At 39.3% G+C, this 19,787-nt stretch overlaps 2 protein-coding genes across 3 annotated transcripts in view; one reads left to right on the forward strand and one right to left on the reverse strand.

Annotated features, from left to right (window-relative positions):
- Positions 1 to 1,123: 1,123 nt before the first annotated feature.
- shisa9b (shisa family member 9b) lies at positions 1,124 to 12,681 on the reverse strand. The gene is made up of 4 exons (XM_072443843.1): positions 12,203 to 12,681; positions 9,749 to 9,837; positions 3,398 to 3,535; positions 1,124 to 1,974 (listed from the first exon to the last, which is right to left on the reverse strand). Exons 1-4 carry the CDS (start codon positions 12,679 to 12,681, stop codon positions 1,610 to 1,612), a joined length of 1,071 nt encoding a protein of 356 aa, XP_072299944.1. The 3' UTR covers positions 1,124 to 1,609.
- A 5,081-nt stretch (positions 12,682 to 17,762) lies between these two features.
- mrtfbb (myocardin related transcription factor Bb) overlaps positions 17,763 to 19,787 on the forward strand; it is a 52,726-nt gene continuing 50,701 nt past the window's right edge. The window contains exon 1 of one of the 2 annotated variants that reach the window (XM_072443055.1): positions 17,763 to 17,928. The gene's annotated coding sequence lies outside the window, so the exon portion shown is untranslated. The remainder of the gene's footprint in view (positions 17,929 to 19,787) is intronic. The other variant, XM_072443054.1, reaches the window with a different exon arrangement.

Raw genomic sequence — 19,787 nt, forward strand, 5'->3', positions numbered from 1 at the left:
GCTAATGAATTATCACAAACTCAAACGTCTGCCATAGTGGTCCTGTCTGAGTGTTTTGGACATCACAGTACGTGTCTAGGCTGCGCCGTATGTGTCTGAATTAGGTTATTGTGCTGATTAAATTTCCAGAGGGAACCATCCCGGTGCAAGGAAACATCATTGGCTAATTAACAAGAAAGTCTCCCGGCATCTTCAGAACAATGACAGCGCTCTCAGGGGTGTATCAAAATCTGTGCTTCCAACAGAGCACGCTGTAAACAGGAAAATTACATCAAAATAAGACAATAATTAAAGTTTGGCGATTTCCACATAATCGACAATGATCCATGAACCAGGTGGTCATGATGAAGTCCCATGGTGCTTTCCCAGGTAAATTGTTTGACATTGATAGGGTCAGTGACTACACCTTAGCAAGAGAGTGAGGTTAAGTGGAAAAAGCAGCATAGAATTAGATATAAAACCAACCGTTGGGTATAAATAATTACTTTAATTGACACTTACAGTTTGTTTGGTATAATGAATACCCAATACATGTTGAGGGTTTGCATTTTTCCATTCTCTTACTATAATTTAAAATAAGTTCATAAACATGATTGTTCAACTTATTACATGTATAGAGCCTCAGTCAGTGAGACAATGATCAAACATGTTCAGTTCTAGTCACAAACCAACAAGAAAACAGCTTGAGATACATTTGAAGACGAGTGTGTAGTTGACCCAAATCTTTAGTTTTATTTTGACACATGACCCAGACTAGTTCAAGTTTTTTTAAATGCTGAATGTTGACCATCACTTTTGTTGTAAGTAAACATACTTACAACAAAAGTGATGGTCTTGCTGTGTAAACAAACATTAATATTGTGAAATATGATGAATAATGATAGAAGTACAAGTATCAACTGCCGCAATATCTGTAACAAATATCACATTCAAATAATTGAGTTGTGTAGTTAAAATATTATGTGGTTGAAAGATCTAGGACTGGATTTGTTGACTTTTGATTGATATATGTAACTGCAATAATATGTTTTCTTTCACATGTTCAAGTTCGGGTTTTGATCATTGAAAAGTTCCAGACAGTAGTAGTGATTGTGTATGTCAGAATATGACTATGTCTTTTGCCCTATGTTGAGCGTAATCATGCTGGTTACCGTGAGCTCTTGCAGTATAGTATTATTATCAACAGTTGGTGGTGATATAGTGAAACAAAAAAGCAGGTGTTGAATATGTCACTGCAGATATAGATTGCATTGTGCTTTAACAGCATCGTTCCAGCTGTTCCACGTGAAGACAGGTCGCACTTTACATCTCACTTTGACTGGAACTTAAAACCAAATCTAACATCACTGTCTAAAAGCTTTCAACTTTGTCTGGTGCCTTTGGTGAAAGAAAAAACACCTTTACATCAACAAACTACACCAACATTATACCAAGTTTGATGCAAAATGTGTCTTCATTTTCAAACCAAACCAGTGCGTGGTTGCATCCATGGACAATATAAAGTGTACACATTGGCTCCACCCAAATCCAGGGCCAGAATCCTTGAATTGCACTCCTCTTCTTGGCGACCGAGTGTCCCATCCACACTCTGCAGTCTCTTGTAAACCGCTCACACTGTCACCTCTGTCTTACTGTTGGTGACAAAGTACGGCTGCGGGGGCATGTAGCGCGTGGTGTGCAGCTCCTTCTCCATCACGCAGAGTTTCTGAGGTGTGTAGGCTTGTCTCAGGCCCAGTGTGTCGCGACTGTCCCAGGAGCGGAGCAGGGCAGGGCTGTTGTTGCTGTAGTACAGGGACTGAGAGCTGTGGCTGCGCGGCGGGCGTGGCTTGTGCCGGCTCTGCTTCAGTGAGGGGTTCCGGGGCGGGCTGTACGGGTTACTGGGCTCCTGCTCCTCCAGAGACTCCATGGGCAGGCAGCCTTTAAGGGACATCTCCAGTGACTGCTGTCTGTAGTTGTAGAGGTTCACCTTCTCTGCTGAAAAAAATGTCCACAACAAGATTATGAATGACGCTTAGTTTTATTGGTACTGTTAAAAGGGACGATTACAGGACAGCAGTCAGTTAAGGTGCTACCAAGACTAGATGAATTATGGTCCCAAAAACTGACCCAAGGTCCCAAGTTTAATGCTTTTTGTCCTGTGAGATTGTACACAAATAAGTCACTGAAGGTCACACTGGAGGTGAATAGGAAAAAAGCTTGAATTTTGATATATTAAAGGGGAACTTGTATTACATGTTTTTCATCATGTGATGTTTAAAATAACGAGTTTAATGGGTAAAATTGCACATAGGTTTAAATGTCTCTGTCTTCTTTTTGTTTACTGGTAGATTGCAAAAAATTACAGTGGGGATTTTGTATATCTTATATTTTTGCCAAATAGTTTGGTGTTGAAACGTTGACAAAGTCTTGTTAAGTACAACACTTGAAGGGATTATCTTTATATCCCTAAAGGAGTAAAAAGCTTTTTGTAAAAAAACCCTGTGAAGTTATAATGTCTTATATTCATCTAAGGATGTTAGGTGGATTAAATGAAATAATGAAACATCTTTATGGGCAAATTTGGTTTATAGCTGTTGGGATCTGTTGAGAGAGCAAATTGACAGATACATTTATGTTAATTAATATTCTATTTTGTCTAGTTTTACTCTAGGTTATGTAAAAGTTCAGGTTTTGGAAACAATTCTAAACATCTTTTATGTACATTAATGCAACATGTAATCATTTATGTTCACTCTGTATTATAGATTCCTTACTTGCTTAATCATTACTTACATTGGACTTATGTCTCCTGACCCTACTAATCATTATTTGATCCTAAAATATTAAATCCTTGCTTGTTAACTGAAGTCATAAGCATGAAACATTTGTAGCTTAAAATATTCCTGCATGTCTCTCCCCACGTAACCTCTACAGTGTATAACTTTTATTCCAATTACCTACAGTTTAATTGAATATGTATACAATATAAGCAAGACATGGATGATTATTACACAGATAGTTCTCACAGATATCTTGCTCCTACAAAATACTTGTTTGTCTAAAATGAGCCATAACGTTCTTGATTGCCGATTCCACAACTGAAGGTGTTATTCTATTACATGCCCCACCAAACACTAAACTCCAACACTCCAAATATAGCTTCAGACAAAATATTTTTACTCATCTCTTTTAATCTCGCAAAGCCTTTTCTGCCCACTGATTTTCCTTCATCATCTCTATTATTACTCATCAAAAGACGTTTAAAATAGTTTTGATTATAAAGAACAAACTTCTATAAATATTCTCACGGTGTCACTTGATGTCTTTTAATACCAACAGGATTAACTAACAGATTTCTGGAGATAGGAACCATCTGTGTCTGTTAATTAAACTTAAAATACTCCTATTTTCTTCTCACCGACAGCCTTGAGCGTGGCGTAAGTGTTGATGTCTTTGACTGGCAGCTGGTGGTCGTAGGGGCTGGTGAGGTCTGGGACGGGGTACGGCTGAGGTATGAGCGTGGAGGCTTGGCTTGAGTTGTTCAGTTGATCATTGTCTGTTTGGGGGGGAAAAATAAAAAAAATATGAACTAGAGGATGGTGAAATATATACTATAATATTAGGCGAGCATTTCATTTGTCTTCAAACAATTACATTTGTGTTTCGAGCACGTAGAATAACAAAAATCCACGGAATCTCCTGTTCGCAATGTCCTTAATATCAGAATACAATTGTTCTATGAATGATTCACCCGTTCAGCTCAGCAGATTCAGCCTTAATGCAGCAGGTCAATTATTGTTTCACAACATATTTTGATATGTGTGTTGCTAAGAAGTCCGTCACGATATATATTGATGCTTTGAATTTTCAGGTGGCATAATGTGAATAAACCAATGGAGACTTGAAGATGCAAAATACAAAACCTTCAACCAAAAGTATTCTGAACCAATAGAGTGATACATGTATTTACCAGTAGTGATCCAGCAGCTTTTTGGGTTGTTCCACCACTGTTTTAAATTGTTTTTGCTTAGAATACAGATTATTTAAAATTGTTGCAAAATGATGAGTGAATAAATAAAAAGTGCTACTTCTGACTTTTTTTGGTTCCTTTTTCAGTCCATTCACTTTTCTGCGATACTCAACCGAGACAGACACAAGACAACCTCAACTTCAGATCATAGGCACTAAATGTAGCCTATATGTTCATGGGTTTCAGGCATGAGGATTCCTTCCTGATTTGAAGGATTTGACATGGCAATAATCGAAATATTCTATCTTTTGAAAGGTCCTCACAAAATCCTTCACATCAGGAAGGAATGATTTGCCTGAAACCCATGAATACAAAGGGTTTGCATGTGCATTTTATGATTACTGGTGATGTGTATAACAAGTCAGTGTAATCCTTCATTCACCCAGGAGTGTTCCAATGTGGAAAAATATTTAGATTGTTGTCATCTGGACTGTATCAACACAGAAAACACGCAAATCAGGATTACGGAGCGCCTTGCATCTTCCTCTTAAAGCCAGAAACCACTCTTTTTAAGACAATGAGGTGAAGATACTAAGCAGGAAAAGTGATGTTTTGAAAGAGGAGTTAAGGAGGCGGTTTTTGTTACAAAAGGGAATCCCTCTTTAAACAGAAATGGAGGTTTAAGATTTAATTTACCCGTAATATACTGCAGTATTTTGAAGCCATGGGGCAGCAGCAGCCCTGGCCATTCAGATGTTAATCAGGTGAGGGAGCTGCAGCCAGCTAACAAGATTTATATGACCCATTACAGGACTGTTAGAGTAACAAAGAAGAATATTTTGAGGGAAAGTTTAAAACAGAGCAAACAAATAAACAGGACAGGTTATTATCAGGAGGTTCTGTCCTGCCGGTTTACGCAGCTCAAAGTAGGATAAATATTACAGAGTTCTCAGACTAGATCCACAGATTGAGAATGACTCTTGGATGAGAGTCTAAACATCTTGTTTCAAAAACAGTGTCCAGATGACTATAACTCAAACTGTTTCTACAACAGTTACTGATTTAATGGCTTTTAGTATTTAAGAAAGTCTATCTTGTCATGTGTTCACAGTGATGAAAAATAATCTATCTGTCAATATAAATTGATGACTATCCAGGCTCGGAGGCAGAGTATCTTGATTGCAGTTTTTGTCAGGTATTCCAGCCTGTAGAGGCGAATGTAAATAAAAAACGTCCAGAAAAGGAAAGGTGGAGATCCGGCCACAGGTGATTCAGCAAAGGATGAAGTCTTGGCTGTGTCGGCCAAACTAACAAAGACAACTGCTGTTACCAAACCTGCTGCTTTTGATAGAGATGTGTCCCATTTTGTTGTCATTCTAATGCTGTGTAAGATTAGTCCTGTAATCATTTTTGAAGTGCTCCATCTTGCTCTGTGGTGATATAATTGCTTTGTCTGAATGTTCCATAGTATCGCATTTAACATACACTCTCCAGAGATCTGATCTGTTACATATCACCCGCTTGTCTTAATTCTATCCTGTGGAACATTCCAGGCAAAACAATAACATCTTCATGGAGAAAAGCAGTTGGCAGAAAAGCAACACACTGCACACTGAACCAGACATGTTTCAATAACATAAATGGATGGATAAAGGGTGATGTATCCCCAGTGCCACTCTCACTAAAGAAGACCTTCCTCTGGTGCCAGCTGGGAGGCCATGACTGTTCTTTGTAAGACTGTGGTAATCCTACAGGAGACATCTGCTAAATTAAAGGGTTAGTCATGAACAGGCTGGCCTCCTGCCTCCTGCGCTGGCATGACGGAGCACACAGATGTTCACTGTGTCCATGGAGCCTCAGCACCACCACAATGAGATGTAGTGATAATGTTTAAAGGTGCAAGTTCTCTGCTGGAGAGGGTCAGCCAACAGCTTGTCTCCATGGAGATGCAATTCTTTTGCCAACGTGGTTCTTCAGTAAGCTATTACACGTATCTATTGTGCAATTATTCAATTACATGTGTTTTTATTGCTAAGAAATACCTTGTCTCTCCACAGATCAGACCAGGCCTGGTAGTGTTTCGATAGATAAGTTTAATGGTATGGAACATTCCAGGCAAAGCATTAACATCTCCATGGAGACAAGCAAACTATCTTGAAAAAAGCCTTGGGTCATTGCTCTAAACTGTGTCTGAATAACACAGTTTAGTCCAAAAGTAGGTTAATGAGGCACCAATTCCCCACTGGTCAGTAGCAAACTTAATCATGCTAATGAGTTTCAAACTATCAATGATGAAACAATACCAAGGACTGACTGTAAGTATGTTTCTCTGAGGTCAAGCATTGAGGAGCTGAGGAGATGGAACAGGTGTAGAAGGTCATTTAAAGTCATGCTGCCTTCATGTGCTATGGGAATTATTGTAAATATCTGTTGTCAGGTGCGTTGTAATAACTGGAGAACTGGGAGGAAAAAAATTATATGCACGTGCTGCTGAGATGAAATAATCATTGACCTGTCACAATGATAGTCTACAGCAAAAAAATCATAATATCAAATATTTTAAAAATGTACTGTTGGCTGGTAGTTTAATATCAAATGTTGGTTGTTTTAATTCCTACATAATTATGAGGCCTTCACAAGTCGAATGTCATCTCTATTCTCACTTGTAAGTGTAATTAATTAAAATGCAGTATTTTTTTCGGTTTTCGACACGTGTTTTCAGTTTTTGACACGTTTCGTCATGACAGTTTTATATATTCCAAGGACATACACATATAAAACAATAGTGTTTTGTTTCATAATTAAACAGATTATATGTGTTATTATATTTGCGAGTTCACAAACATACCTGAATATGTAGAACTCAAATCATGATCTATCAGCCTTCTGCCATGTTATATAATGCTATAGATGCTATGCTAATATCCAAAAAGCCAATTAGTCTCAATGCTCATTATACTTTATTTATCCAAGCGTGCCACACTTTTTTTTTTAGCTCAACTTGGGACCTAGCATTTAAATGTCTGTGTCGCGATGTACACTGCTCTGCTCCACTTTTTTCGATTGATAAGTAGGGCACAGGGACACGCTCTGATGTATGTGATCCAGTTAAAGGTCTCGTCTATTGTCAGTGTCTTTACACAGAGTCTCTGAAGTCCTCTGTCACCCACCTGCATATGGAGATGGATGGAGATAGGTTTCACTTGTACTCTATTGTTGTCAAAGTCAAGCACTAAACTAGGGCAGTGTCTGCACACTCGTAAGGTTAGACTCCCCGGAAAACGTTTCAAGTATATTTTGGGATCATCTGCTCCAAAATGGTGCAAAGAGAAGACTAATATTATGTACTGACTACTTTTAATGTTCATTTGTCAAGACAAAACCTAGTTCTCCTGCAGATGCTATATATGAGCTGTACTTTATCTTTTTATGTGACTTTAAGGGCACTTTATAAACCTAAATCTTCTTTATTTTTTAACATTAACTAAAATACTCAGAGACTGAATTGGTTAATCAAGTTTTTGTCCCTGTTACTAATGGGAATATTCTGACTACTTCCTTGTATTTCCGCACTGGGTGGCCACTGACACTGAGCTATTTCTATTATTATTATTAAGTCAGTCATAGTTATACAAAACACTGTCTGCATGAAATATGGTTCCTTTACTTTTAGTTAAAAAATAGCAATCAAAATAAGTGTACAGTCTAAGCCACAAATACGTGTCTTTAATCGACAAGGCATCCCAGTACCAGCCAAAATAACTGTAATTGTTTTCTCCCACTAGAATGTGTGGACCAGTTTAGAGTTCTGTCATTCAATGAGTGCACACTGTCTTATCTGTAGAAAGCCATTAATGAAGTGTGGCTAAGTTAGAGACAGGTAGAAGCCAGTTTGTCTGCGCCGAGCTGGGAGCTGTCACCAGTTCTTCTTATTATGTATTTGTTTCTCTGCAGAGGATGGATAGTAAAGATTCTGTGCCTCAATGTGGAGAGGCTGTGCTGTCCAATGCTCCCAACTGTTTACTGTGCTCCTCCCATCTGTGTCCACGTCTCCACTCCTTTGAAATGAAGCTGGTGTTGTCAAGTGCCTCCATAAATCTTGGTTTACAGTCAAAAAATAATAATTGGTGGTGATAGTTCAGAATCCCATAATTTATTTTTCTCCAAGTGCATTTGCATTTCCACACCATCACCTTCCACACCTCCAAAGCGACAATACTGCTAGAATAATTGTACTCTTATCGCTTTGTATCGCTTCAGTTTCTTGGTTACGGTTTAGGCCAATCAACTGATTATAACAAACTTATTAAGGTCCATATGTGGATCAGTTTGGATCAGATGCTTGCGTTATTCCACTGGTATCTGTTGTTATTGGGTATAGATATGGTCGGACAAAAATATGAATCACTCTTTTCCTTTTCTCATCTTATATTTTTCTTAAATAAAATAAAAAAATGGCTTTCAGTGTTAATCCATGTCTTTTAGCACAATTGAATACTCAAATTTCTTCCTTCAAAGTCTGAAGTCCGCTCAAAACCATCTGCTTTTACTATAATAAAATAACCTTAAAGAAATGACTGAATCTAATAATAATTGCCAAGCCCTAAATGATAAATACTCAAACCCCAAATATTGGTATTGACTTAAAACGCATGGGTGTGTTAATTTGATCACAATTTATACAGTCTAGATATATGTTAGTTTGCATCTGAGGTGGATTCAGTACTTCAAGGGCAACAAAAACATTTGACAAAACAAGGGGTTTAAATTGATATTTAATTTATTTTTTGTCTTTTTTTAGGTTTCCCCCTCCTTAAGTTTTGGTTTTAACACCTTTAGTTGCTCCTTATTTGTCACACAAAAGTCACACATTATAACCGAAGTCAGAAAAAACAGATTTCTAACTCAGAAACCACCTGAGGAGTCTGTGACTGCGTGATTACACCTGTGTTACCATAAAAACAGTCAACAGGGCTCACATTCAACTTGTATTTACAGTGCTTGTGTTGCTCTGTATCGAAAACTCACTCTAAATCGTAAATCCGGTCCCACTTTTGATTTTATCTTAGATTCGAGAGCGGTACAAGCACAAAGACAATCAGTGTAATCAACGCCTTCACATGCTCTCATTTTGATTGCTACACACATTGAAGGAAATTTAGACCAGTTGACTGTGTTTAAATTATGCATGTTCCTCAATCCCATCCGTCCATTAAGAGCATTACATGGATATAATAGAAATACTTATTTTACCAGAGCTGTAATGTATAATATCACAACGCAATTACCGTAATAAGACTCTAATCAGATGCTGTTGAGCCAGGATTGGTCAAGTAAAAGCTGCTGTAGTGTAGCATAAAACATTGATGTTGCCAAGTGGGCCAAATCCAATCTGAGTGACCTGGTTTGATCATTTAATATTATAATTGTATCATTTTGGAGTGGGCCTGAGCAAAGAAAAGACTAAAATGACTTTCAAAATCCATACATTTACACAGACATTGTATACACTTTTTGCATGTCATTTAGTAATGTTTAAGTAGAGGGTGAACCGCAGCAGTCTTTCTACAAAAGAAGTGTACAGCGAGTCAAAACTCTGGTATACGGTGTGTTAAATTAGAACTTTTTAACACTCTGCATCATTAGTGTGTTATAAATCAAATAAATAGGGTGTACACACGTTATAATAGTTTAGTCTGAGTTGGGGAGAGCTTCAAAACAATGCCTCACTCAGGATTTGTGCTGTGGCAAGAGTGAGAAACAAATAAAACAACGAAAAACACCAATACTTATACTTACACAGGCTGTTCATTCTGCTCTGCAAATTCTCGTAGTGTTGCCCAACTGCACCATCATTTTCAGAGTGGTGAATCACATTTGCAAGAGCCCTGGAAAAAGTCACCAACAAATCACACTTAATTGCCAGAGTGACACAAACATACTTCAGGCAATTATTGTGGATTTTTAACAAACTGAACATACCATCATTCTTGCACATCTAATAAACGCTTATTCTATTTCAGCCAATTATTACTGTTACGAATTCTGCTGTTAATAAGCCACTATTTTGTCTTCATTGCCATCCCTTTTCAGCCTGACAACTCTATTATCATTATAGATTATTATTATTCTAAGACAATAACTTTCTTTATTCCATGCCTTTATTCTCTTTCAATAAATAACACCTTGCACATAACTCTACCCTATGCAAAAGCTAATAATGACTTGTTTTACGCACCATAATCTTATTTTATAAGTCCTATTTCAGCCATTTATTACTGTTACAAATCCTGCTGTTACTAAGCCACTATGTTATCTTCATTGCCATCCCTTTTCAGCCTAACGTCTCTATTATTATTAGGCCCGAGCGCCACAAGCTGGCGAGAGGCCTATTAATCTCGTAAGGCCGTGCAAAGCACGGCTGCGAAAGTGCGCACGTAGTGCGCACGAAATCGAGCGCGAAGCGCTCGCCCACTTCTAAACACTCACTAACGCACTCCTCCACTCATGCACGCCCCGTGCATACTAATTAGTAGTAGGAAAATGGAACATTACCGTTGTAAACGGGCGAAGCCCGTGCAAAAGTGCGCACTAAACGAGCACTTTACATTGAGATGACGACCGCGAATCATCCCCATATAAAGCACTCATTTGCGCTAAGTAGCTCACGAATACGTTCCCCATCTCTTGCATGTTCCGTGCATATAAGCATGTAATGCAAAAATTGAACATTATTACTGTATAGAGGGCCAAAAACACAAAGTGGGCGGAGCCCACTCAAAATTAACGAAAGTACCCGTCAGTGACCAGGGGCCCACACCATGAGGTAGGAAAGCGCGAGCGCTTTCCGAAAATGTATAGTTTATGATATTTGAAAAATGGGAAACATTGTTTTCGCATCGGAATATTATTCTTTCTTCTTCTCGGGACCAACCCCCCTATTTTTCACCCAGTGAACATTGACGAAAAGTCACAAAAATTTGCACGCCTCTAAAAATCGTGCCTCTCTACATTCTGGCTATTTCCCTTCTCAAAAATAAAAAAATTGGCGCGTCAGCGCCCCCAAATGTACCAAAAATGCATTGAGAGATGAAAAATGACCCAAAAAAATCTGATCGTAGAATCATGAAATTTGGCGCAGAGGTAGATGGTGACAAGAGAAGTAAAAAATATTATTACGGCAACGCCGTCCGCCCAACCAAATGTCGGCCATATTGCTTCAAAAATGGCTAAACATGACTTCGGAGTTTTTCCAAACGTCGTACTTTTACGAACTCCTCCCAGGGCGTTGGCCCTAAAAAGCTGAAATTTGGTGAAAATGCTACTGAGGAGTGGGACATCAAAAGTTATCCAAATTACATTGATACCTCTCACGGTCTCTGTGCGGCGAAGCCGCAAACTGTAGCTAGAATTTCAGAAATCTCCCAAATTTAACATTTCTGCCGTTTGCGCAGATAAAGTCCGAATTGCGTCAAATTAGAATCAGTTGTTAAACTCTTTGCCCTAAACCTACTTGAAGTGAAATAAATTAATTTGGAGCCACAGCGCCCCCTACAGATTTTATATGGAGGTTAAATATTTAGTTTTGCGAAATTATATGAAATTTGACACACAACTCAATTTTGGCATCCCCATCAAAAAAGTAAATGAGACCCATGTCATAATTGTTATGGCGTTGCCGTAACGATGACCGAAACCTTCCATGTTATTCCAATGGGGAAATCGCCAGAACATGTTTACACTTTAGACTTTCACAAACTCCTCTTAGGGCGTTAGCCCTATTAACCTGAAATTTGGTGAGACTCATCTTCAGGGGTGGACCATCAAAAGTTATCCACATTTTTATTCAAAGAGTCACGGTGTCTGTGCGGCAAAGCCGCACATTTTGCCAAGAATTCAAAATAAAATTGCTTTTTGATGGTAAAACAAAGGGGAGAAGATGTGACAGCGTCACAGATTCAGCAGTAGGCGTAATAAAAGGACAATTGGGGCGCGTTAGCGCCCCCTCCTCTTGCGGCGTGGCAGCGGCGGCGTGGCAAGGGCCGATCATTGCCGCTTGCGGCTATATTTATTATTATTATTATTATTATTATAGATTATTATTATTCTAAGACAATAACTTTCTTGAATCCATGCCTTTTGTCTCTCTCAATAGATAACACCTTGCACAACACTCTACCCTATGCAAAAGCCAATTATGACTTGTTTTACGCACCATAAGTCCTGACTTTCTGTGGTCACTTATAACTTTACCTGTTCGGCCGGTGCGTCTTCTCCAGACCGAGTTTAGTGAAAATCCCAATCAGTGCCATGATGGCCACCACTCCGCAGATCACGTACACGATCAGGTTCGTTTTATCCTTGGAGGCGTCCAGGGCCACGTCGACCTTCGGCGGCGGTCGCCCCGTCATCATCCACGGCGGCGTGTCGTAGTTCTTACACGTGGTCTGGTCCAGCCTCGAGCTCCTGAACGCGCAGCAGAAGCGGAATCCACAGGTGCCGCAGCAGTATAAGTAGTTCCCCGTCCTGCACACGAACGGCGGGTCCCACTGGCCCATCACGTCGTAGTACCCGCGACATTTATCCTCGATATGCGGACCCGCCGACGCTCCGACCTCCGCGGAGTCGTTGTACCCGATCAAAAAGTCGTCTTCGTCGGCGTGACCCGGCTCTCCCTCCGCATCGCACCGCAGGACTCTGAGCAGAAAGTACACGAGCAGGTACCGGCGCATCCTGCCGCTGTGTCTATCCCGCGGTGGAGCTCTGAAGCCGCGCGTGAAACGAGCGCACCCCCCGCTGCGCCGCGTCCATGCGTAAAGCTGCGAGCGAGCGCTTTTCCACTGAGGGTTTCGTGCGCTTCTGCCGCGTGCGTAAAAGAAACGCGCTCCTCAGACCGCGGCAGTGAGAGAACAGAGAGAGGAGGGAGCGCGGGTAAAGACAGCCCTAATTACAGGCTTGAAGCGCGGCGTTACTGTGAGAGCAAGACACATGCTCAAGAGCAGCCTCAACTTAAACAAATTACTCTATATATGTGTGTCTCAACTTCACAATACATGTCTATTCTTAATACTTGGGCAGCACATTGTTTTACACCCAATACCAGATTAACTGACTGTCAATCTAATCGTGAAGGACCAAAATACACATTCAACTCCAATAAAAAAACACTTTACAGTGATTTGATAGTGTTGGTTACTTTTAAATTTTGAATGTGTTCTATTTAATCTTATAAAATGAACAAATGAAGATCCACAATTTAAAAAGAAAATCATTCTTTTTATTTTCTTTACTATATTTCGTATTCACATACTGTATAAAGTCCTGCAGCAGCACTCCCTGCTCATCCAACCATCTGACAACAACAAAACGCTTTTGGACTATTTTTATTCAGTTTTTTCAACATCATGAATCATCAGGGAATTAACTAGTTTCCAAAATGTATTTATTTATTTATTTATCAAGTCTGATCAGCTTGAAAGCTCCCATCATAGTTGGCACATTGTCCCTGAGGGAGAGTTTGTCTTTATATTGGAAAGAAGGAGGAGAATGTATCAGCTCTATTATTGTTGGAGTTTGAAAGAGGTGAGAGACTTTTGTGGAGACATTTTAATCTGATTTTATTATAGTTGACATTCTTACCGCATGTTCAGTGGACATGGTATCTCCAAAACACAAAAATATAACATCAGGGCTGAATGCCTTAAGTTGTTTAGTCAATGGTCTTAGTCAATCAACAATCAAGCAGTCAATTACTTATTATTTTATAGTGATTTTAAATTATGGATATTATGGAAATTGATTATGGAATGCAGCAGAAAGGAGATGACATGGAGTGAATTAGAGGAGATCTGTGAAGATACTTTTCAAACAAAACATATGGAATTTACTGGTACTTTTTTCTTCAGTGCACATTGGGTCAAACTAATCAATACATAGGGAATATCTTATATCTTCCAAGAATACCCTAACTAACGTTTACAAACATGAATTCCACATGAACATATGCTATTTGACATTTGGGTTAAAGGTCAGCTTGTTAATGTCTTTACAATATTCATGCAAATATGTGTTATGTTGATTTTGTGTTAAATGTGTTCATAGAAAACAACAACTTTTTTCTGACACTGCTAATTAAATCTGTTCATATTTGGTTGGATGAAGCAGACCAGCGTGATATGTGGCCTTTGCAGGTGCATCTTGGAAAGCGTGTATTGGCACAAACCACAATATCGCGGTGCGTTTGTGAAGGGCGCAGGTGGCCAAAAGGAGTGCTGTAATTCTACAGCAACACAGAGAGAGCCTAATTAAGTGTTCACACAAAGGAAAGAGTTTTGTCAGGCTATACCAGAGCCGGGGGGGTTACAGTGCACTCATGGAGTCCATTTTAGAAAGTTCTGTTAATTGGGCATCATGCTGTTTGGAGAAACACTATAATGAAGTATGGTTTAGTTGCATGTGGTAATTTTCCTTTATCTGGAGAATAAATACACTTAAAATTGTGTAATCTTAATGAACTTTTCATCTTCTTTTAACAGTTTTAAGTATGTTTGCATGAAGAATTCCATTATTATCGGACAAATTGGAGAATAGATTTTGTCACCAAATTTTGCTCCTGGTATAATCACTATACCTATAAAACTCAATATGAAACGCACCCACTTTTAATTAACAATCAATAATTTCCTTTTCTCTGAAGAAGCAACGAAATTAAAAATAATTTAGAAAAATATTACTAATGCGATATATTATTACAGCAGCTCATAATATCTCATTATCATAATACGTCTATAATTCCACACACCCTTATCCACAAACCAGCTTATTGCGTTTGCCAAGATGAATGTCGTAGAGATGTATCTGGGAGGGCATCTGAAATATAAAGAGCAACGTTCATTTTCCCCATTGACTTTTCAGGACATTAGTTTTTTAGTTTGATCGTTTAATAACTCATTTGAGAAGTATTTTTCCCATTGGTACGTCAAGTCAAACAGTAACTGAGGTCGGAATAAGAACTTTCATTTGTTTGCATTCTCATCTTACAGTTTAACATCTTTTTGACCACAATGCAGCAGCGTCTCAAATTAAAACATTCCAGTCAGATCAACTCTTGATGATGCCACCGATGCTATTTATTCCCATTTAATCTGTGAAGGACGCAAAACGCCCCTGACAGTGCACCATTCTCACAGCTGTCATGCTTTGTGGCTCCACCGTCAGCTCCTTTCACTAATGTAGAATGACGGCACAATATTGGCCAGCGAGACGAGGCCGACACACTTTCTCTAAACATAGATTAGAGAGACCAGCCTTTTGCTTCTCAAAAGACTCATTTGCGGACACAAGTAGGACGCGCTTCTCCTCACTGTCCATGGGTTTTCAATCAGCGACACTATTCGCCGTGACATTTTTGTCCACAATCGGGAGGCAGAGACGTCGTCATGGTAACAGGGAAAATAGCCGTTGTGGTTGGAGCGCGGGGGGTAGCTGATAAAGTGCTCCAAGACCTGACGGGCTCATTAGCTGTGAGGTTTGGACAGATGAAATGAGGATTTTCAAAAGAGCTTGAACTGAGTCAGACTTGTAATTAGTTAATTTAGCTTTTGAATACGTGCTTGTCATGGTATCCGCATAAGCTGTTTCAGCAGAATCCGATTTGGGAATAAAGATGGGAACGTGTTTTTTTTTATGCCCGAATAAATGTAAATTTTCCAGACTTGTGTGTAGTTGAAAGAAAGTTTTGAAGTATCTGCTCAACGAAAAAAAATCTGCTTTTGTTACAGCACCTTTTGCGCCATGACATATTTAACAGTCTCTCAGGATCTTTAAAAGCAGGTGTCTTAGGAAAATGACTGCTTGACCTTCAACTTTTCTAAGTACAGGCGTGAGTGAAATGTTCATCTAATTTTAGTTCTAAACCGTCCTGTCTTTCTTGAAAGTCGAAAAGTACCACCAGAAACAGTTGAACCTGAGGTCACCTGTCATGCGTTGCCAACAGTGCCCACCTGGTGTCTGCGTCTCCACCACAAAAATAACTAAGAAACTCTTCCAAATCTCAGAACGTGTGTTACGGGAAAGACATTCAAAATACTGTCAGAAGTCTTTTTAAACCGGAGAGGAAAGTTTGTTTATCCGTGCATTTTAATTTCCTGTCATGGATGCTGTTTCGAGTGCTATTGACCTCATATTCACACTCTCTCCACCACCGCAGCCTTTTGTCATGAACGACCAAACCGTGGACAGTTTTTAAATACACCGGACGAACAACAGACCACTCACTTACATTTGAACAGCGCTTGACGAACATTCATAAAAGAAACCGAAAACTGTCAAAAACTGAGATGTTGATCCTCGTCTGTTATTACTGTCACATCAATCCATCGTTCAACCTATTATGCACCGGCTTTTTCAACACGGTCACTGCTAAAAACGGCTAAAATCCGAGGACTCTGCACATCTAACTGTAAGAACTTAACAGCAGGGTCACTGCACTGTTGCACCGGAACACGACCGCACTCACCCACTGCACGAACACCTTTGACGTCGCCGTGAAAGGAGCCGTGTGGATTTTCTCAGCCATTACATATTTTGAACAACGGGTCCCGCTGAGTGCACTCAAATGTCTATTGTAATGGCTCTATTGATGTTTGGTCTGTTTGTGTATTTTGTCAAATGAGCTCTGTGTCTGTGGGAAAGAAAGTAACAGAAAAGTCTTACAGATTTCTGAGAGAATTATTGTTAACTGCTATGTCAATCATCCTAACGTTCAGCACTCTACTTTTAAGAAATCGTTTGTCTTCTTTCCTCTGTGCCTTTCTTGAATAGAGTGTTTTTTTACATTTCTCCCTGGATTTGGCCAATTATCTACTCACTTTTGCATGAGTGCAGCAACCAAAAGTATTTTTCAAAGACTACCTATTCATGCTCTTTTTATATATATTGTATTGACACGAATCATCTTAAAACGTGTGTATTGTTATCATAAAATCAAATGTACATATAGTATTTTGCCATGTTTAATTTTAAAGGTGCATTATGTATTGTAACTTTCCCGGGTGTCTTCATGGGGATGTTATAGGTCTGGAATATTCCACTATTTGGCATTAAAACCTTTGCATTTATTCAATAACAGATGTTTTAAGGGGGCGTTTACTTTTGCCCTTGGCCCACATCAAACTGGGTTAGACTTGGTTAAACTGGGACTAAATTCTGAGCTATTGTAATGCTGGCCCCGAAAAAAAACCCAAAAACATGCATTCTTACAGGGAGTAGGGTCGCCTCTCCACAGATCGGACCTATAACTGGGCCTGATGGCGCTATGGTTACGATGAGATAACTTCAATGCCATACTGTGAAACGTTACCGCCAAAGCAGCACATCTACGTGGACACAAGCAGGTGAAGCAGCCCAGAAAAAGTGACATAGTGCACCTTTAATACCATTTCACACGTGCAACATTAGAGGTACATTTACAGCATGTATTGAGTCAAAGAAAATATATTCAATGGCAACTCAATCAAACAGGAGGCAATCGGAGAATACAAAGAAGCCACTGCCGTTTCATTGTTCTCAAATGGTAATATTATTTAGCCTTTAAAGTTGACGACGAGTCGAGTTAATGCGCTCACTTAACCACGTCGCTTTACTGCACCTTTTCAACACCAGTATCATTTGCACAGTTCATACATCGGTTGTCATTTCTAGAGTTTGAGCTGCAGGTGGTTATTTTCAGATGTCATTGACTATATTCACCTTGTCTTTTCAGAAAGAAACCCATTATGTGAGACCCAGATACGAGGCTAAAGAAGAAGGGGGGCCACAATGCTCTCTGTGCAGGGGACATTAGCCGCTTGAAGGGCCAAAGACTGTAGACCTGCCATTTCACAGATAGCCAAAAATGGGCTGGCAGCGCTGGCACTCTTCCCAGGGATTTCGGACTGGAGTGAAGCAGCGGTGTCTGAGTGAGTCCAGCGCGTTCCCAGGTGAGGCAGCCCACTAAATGCCCATTTTGTTCAATTTTGCACAGATTTTGTGTCCTATTTTTAGACATGAAAGAGGCAAAGTACTTGTAAATATGAGTAGTTCATGGTTGCAGCGGTTGTAAATGGAGGGAAATAAAGCTTGAATATGCATGACACAACGACTATTGCCTTAAAGACTATGACTAAAGGCCTTAGTGTTGTCCATATTTAATACTCAATTTTGACTCAAAATAAAGGTTCTATAGTTGATATTGTTTTCAATAGACCAAAAAGACCATTCCACTTTTCAGGACAAGAAAATGTATGATTTATGGAAATATTGCCCTGTTTATTTATTTACAACTTTGAGTATTGATTAGTGTCTGGACATCAATTCTTTTGACAGCTGTAACTATGCAAAGATAGACCTGTCATAGAGGTGAGTATATGCATTTTCCGGTGGTTTGAATTGATCCTAATGATGATGAATATTTCCCTATGGTGATTAGTATTATTATCATGTTATAACCTTTCTGTATACAGGGAGGGCTCTTGAGAGCACGCTCTCATTTACAAGAGCGCCCTGTTAACACATAAACACATTTACACAATTACATTTTATACAAACAAACACAGGATATACAGATAAAATACCAATACATAATAATAATAATCAAATACAAGACATAAAATCAGTTAATTTAAAAGTCTTTGAGTTTTTTTCCATTGATCAGGAGCAAAGTTTCTGAAAGCCTTTTTTCCTAGCTCCATATTGATTCTGAGATTGTAAAATAATTGAGAGCTTTCTAAATAAACAAAATGCAGTGCTGTTCTCTTCTCACATCCAATGATTGCCATTCTACTTTAGAATATAATTCACAGTGGTGAGTTCTGTCTCCTTCTCCTGTAATGAACCTTAGAGCTGAACCTTAGAGCTGAACCTTAGAGCTGAACCTTAGAGCTGAACCTTAGAGCTGAACCTTAGAGCTGAACCTTAGAGCTGAACCTTAGAGCTGAACCTTAGAGCTGAACCTTAGAGCTGAACCTTAGAGCTGAACCTTGGAGCTGAATGATAAACTGAGTTCAGAAGTTTAAACACTGTTGCTGTAGAATGCACATAGAGTATATAATATCACCATAATTTAGAACTGAAAGAAATGTAGCCTGGATTAACTGTTGTCCACAATTCAGAGGAGTACACGTTTTATTTCTAAAGAACAATGACAATCTGGCTTTAAGATTATTCGTCAGCTCTTGTACGTGTTTGTTGAAAGAGAGTTTATCATCAATCCAGATGCCCAAGTATTTGTAATAGGGCACTTGTTCACTCTTATTACCATAAAGCCTAAGAATAGATGTATTCTTTGGGTCACTAGCGTGCCTAAGTTGATTAAACCAACTTATTTATTTATTGGCTATTATCTGAACCTGTCTGGCCTCAAATGCCCTTGGGCCGTGTGTCTCCTCGCTGGAGGAGTGGGGAACAACAGAGGACACCAGTGATGGGTTTAACTGCCTGGGTCGGTCTCCTGCGCCATGAAATGTGAAACACTATTCTTCGATCAGACCTATTTCAGGCCCAGCACATTTCACTGGAGCTAAAGCTGATCTCTCAAACACACAGGGAGAGTCTGGCACAGATACACTCAAATGGGGCTATATTTGACCTTCCAAGGAAAGTCTCAGGTCTTCCCAGCTCAATGTGGGAAAATATAGCTCCCTTGTGAAAACAGTTTATTTTTGGCACCAAATCTTAGGAGTAAATATTGTAAACATACAAATAATGGTTTTATTTTAGGACGCACCAATACGATACTGTGCAGATCCAGGGGAAAAATGCAGGATTGGATATTGGGTCCAGTCGATATCCTGGTTGTATC

This window comes from Eucyclogobius newberryi, unplaced genomic scaffold (genome assembly GCF_026437365.1).
Source record: "Eucyclogobius newberryi isolate DKJ021-1_F unplaced genomic scaffold, fEucNew1.0.hap1 SCAF_13, whole genome shotgun sequence".
Lineage (NCBI taxonomy): Eukaryota > Metazoa > Chordata > Actinopteri > Gobiiformes > Gobiidae > Eucyclogobius > Eucyclogobius newberryi.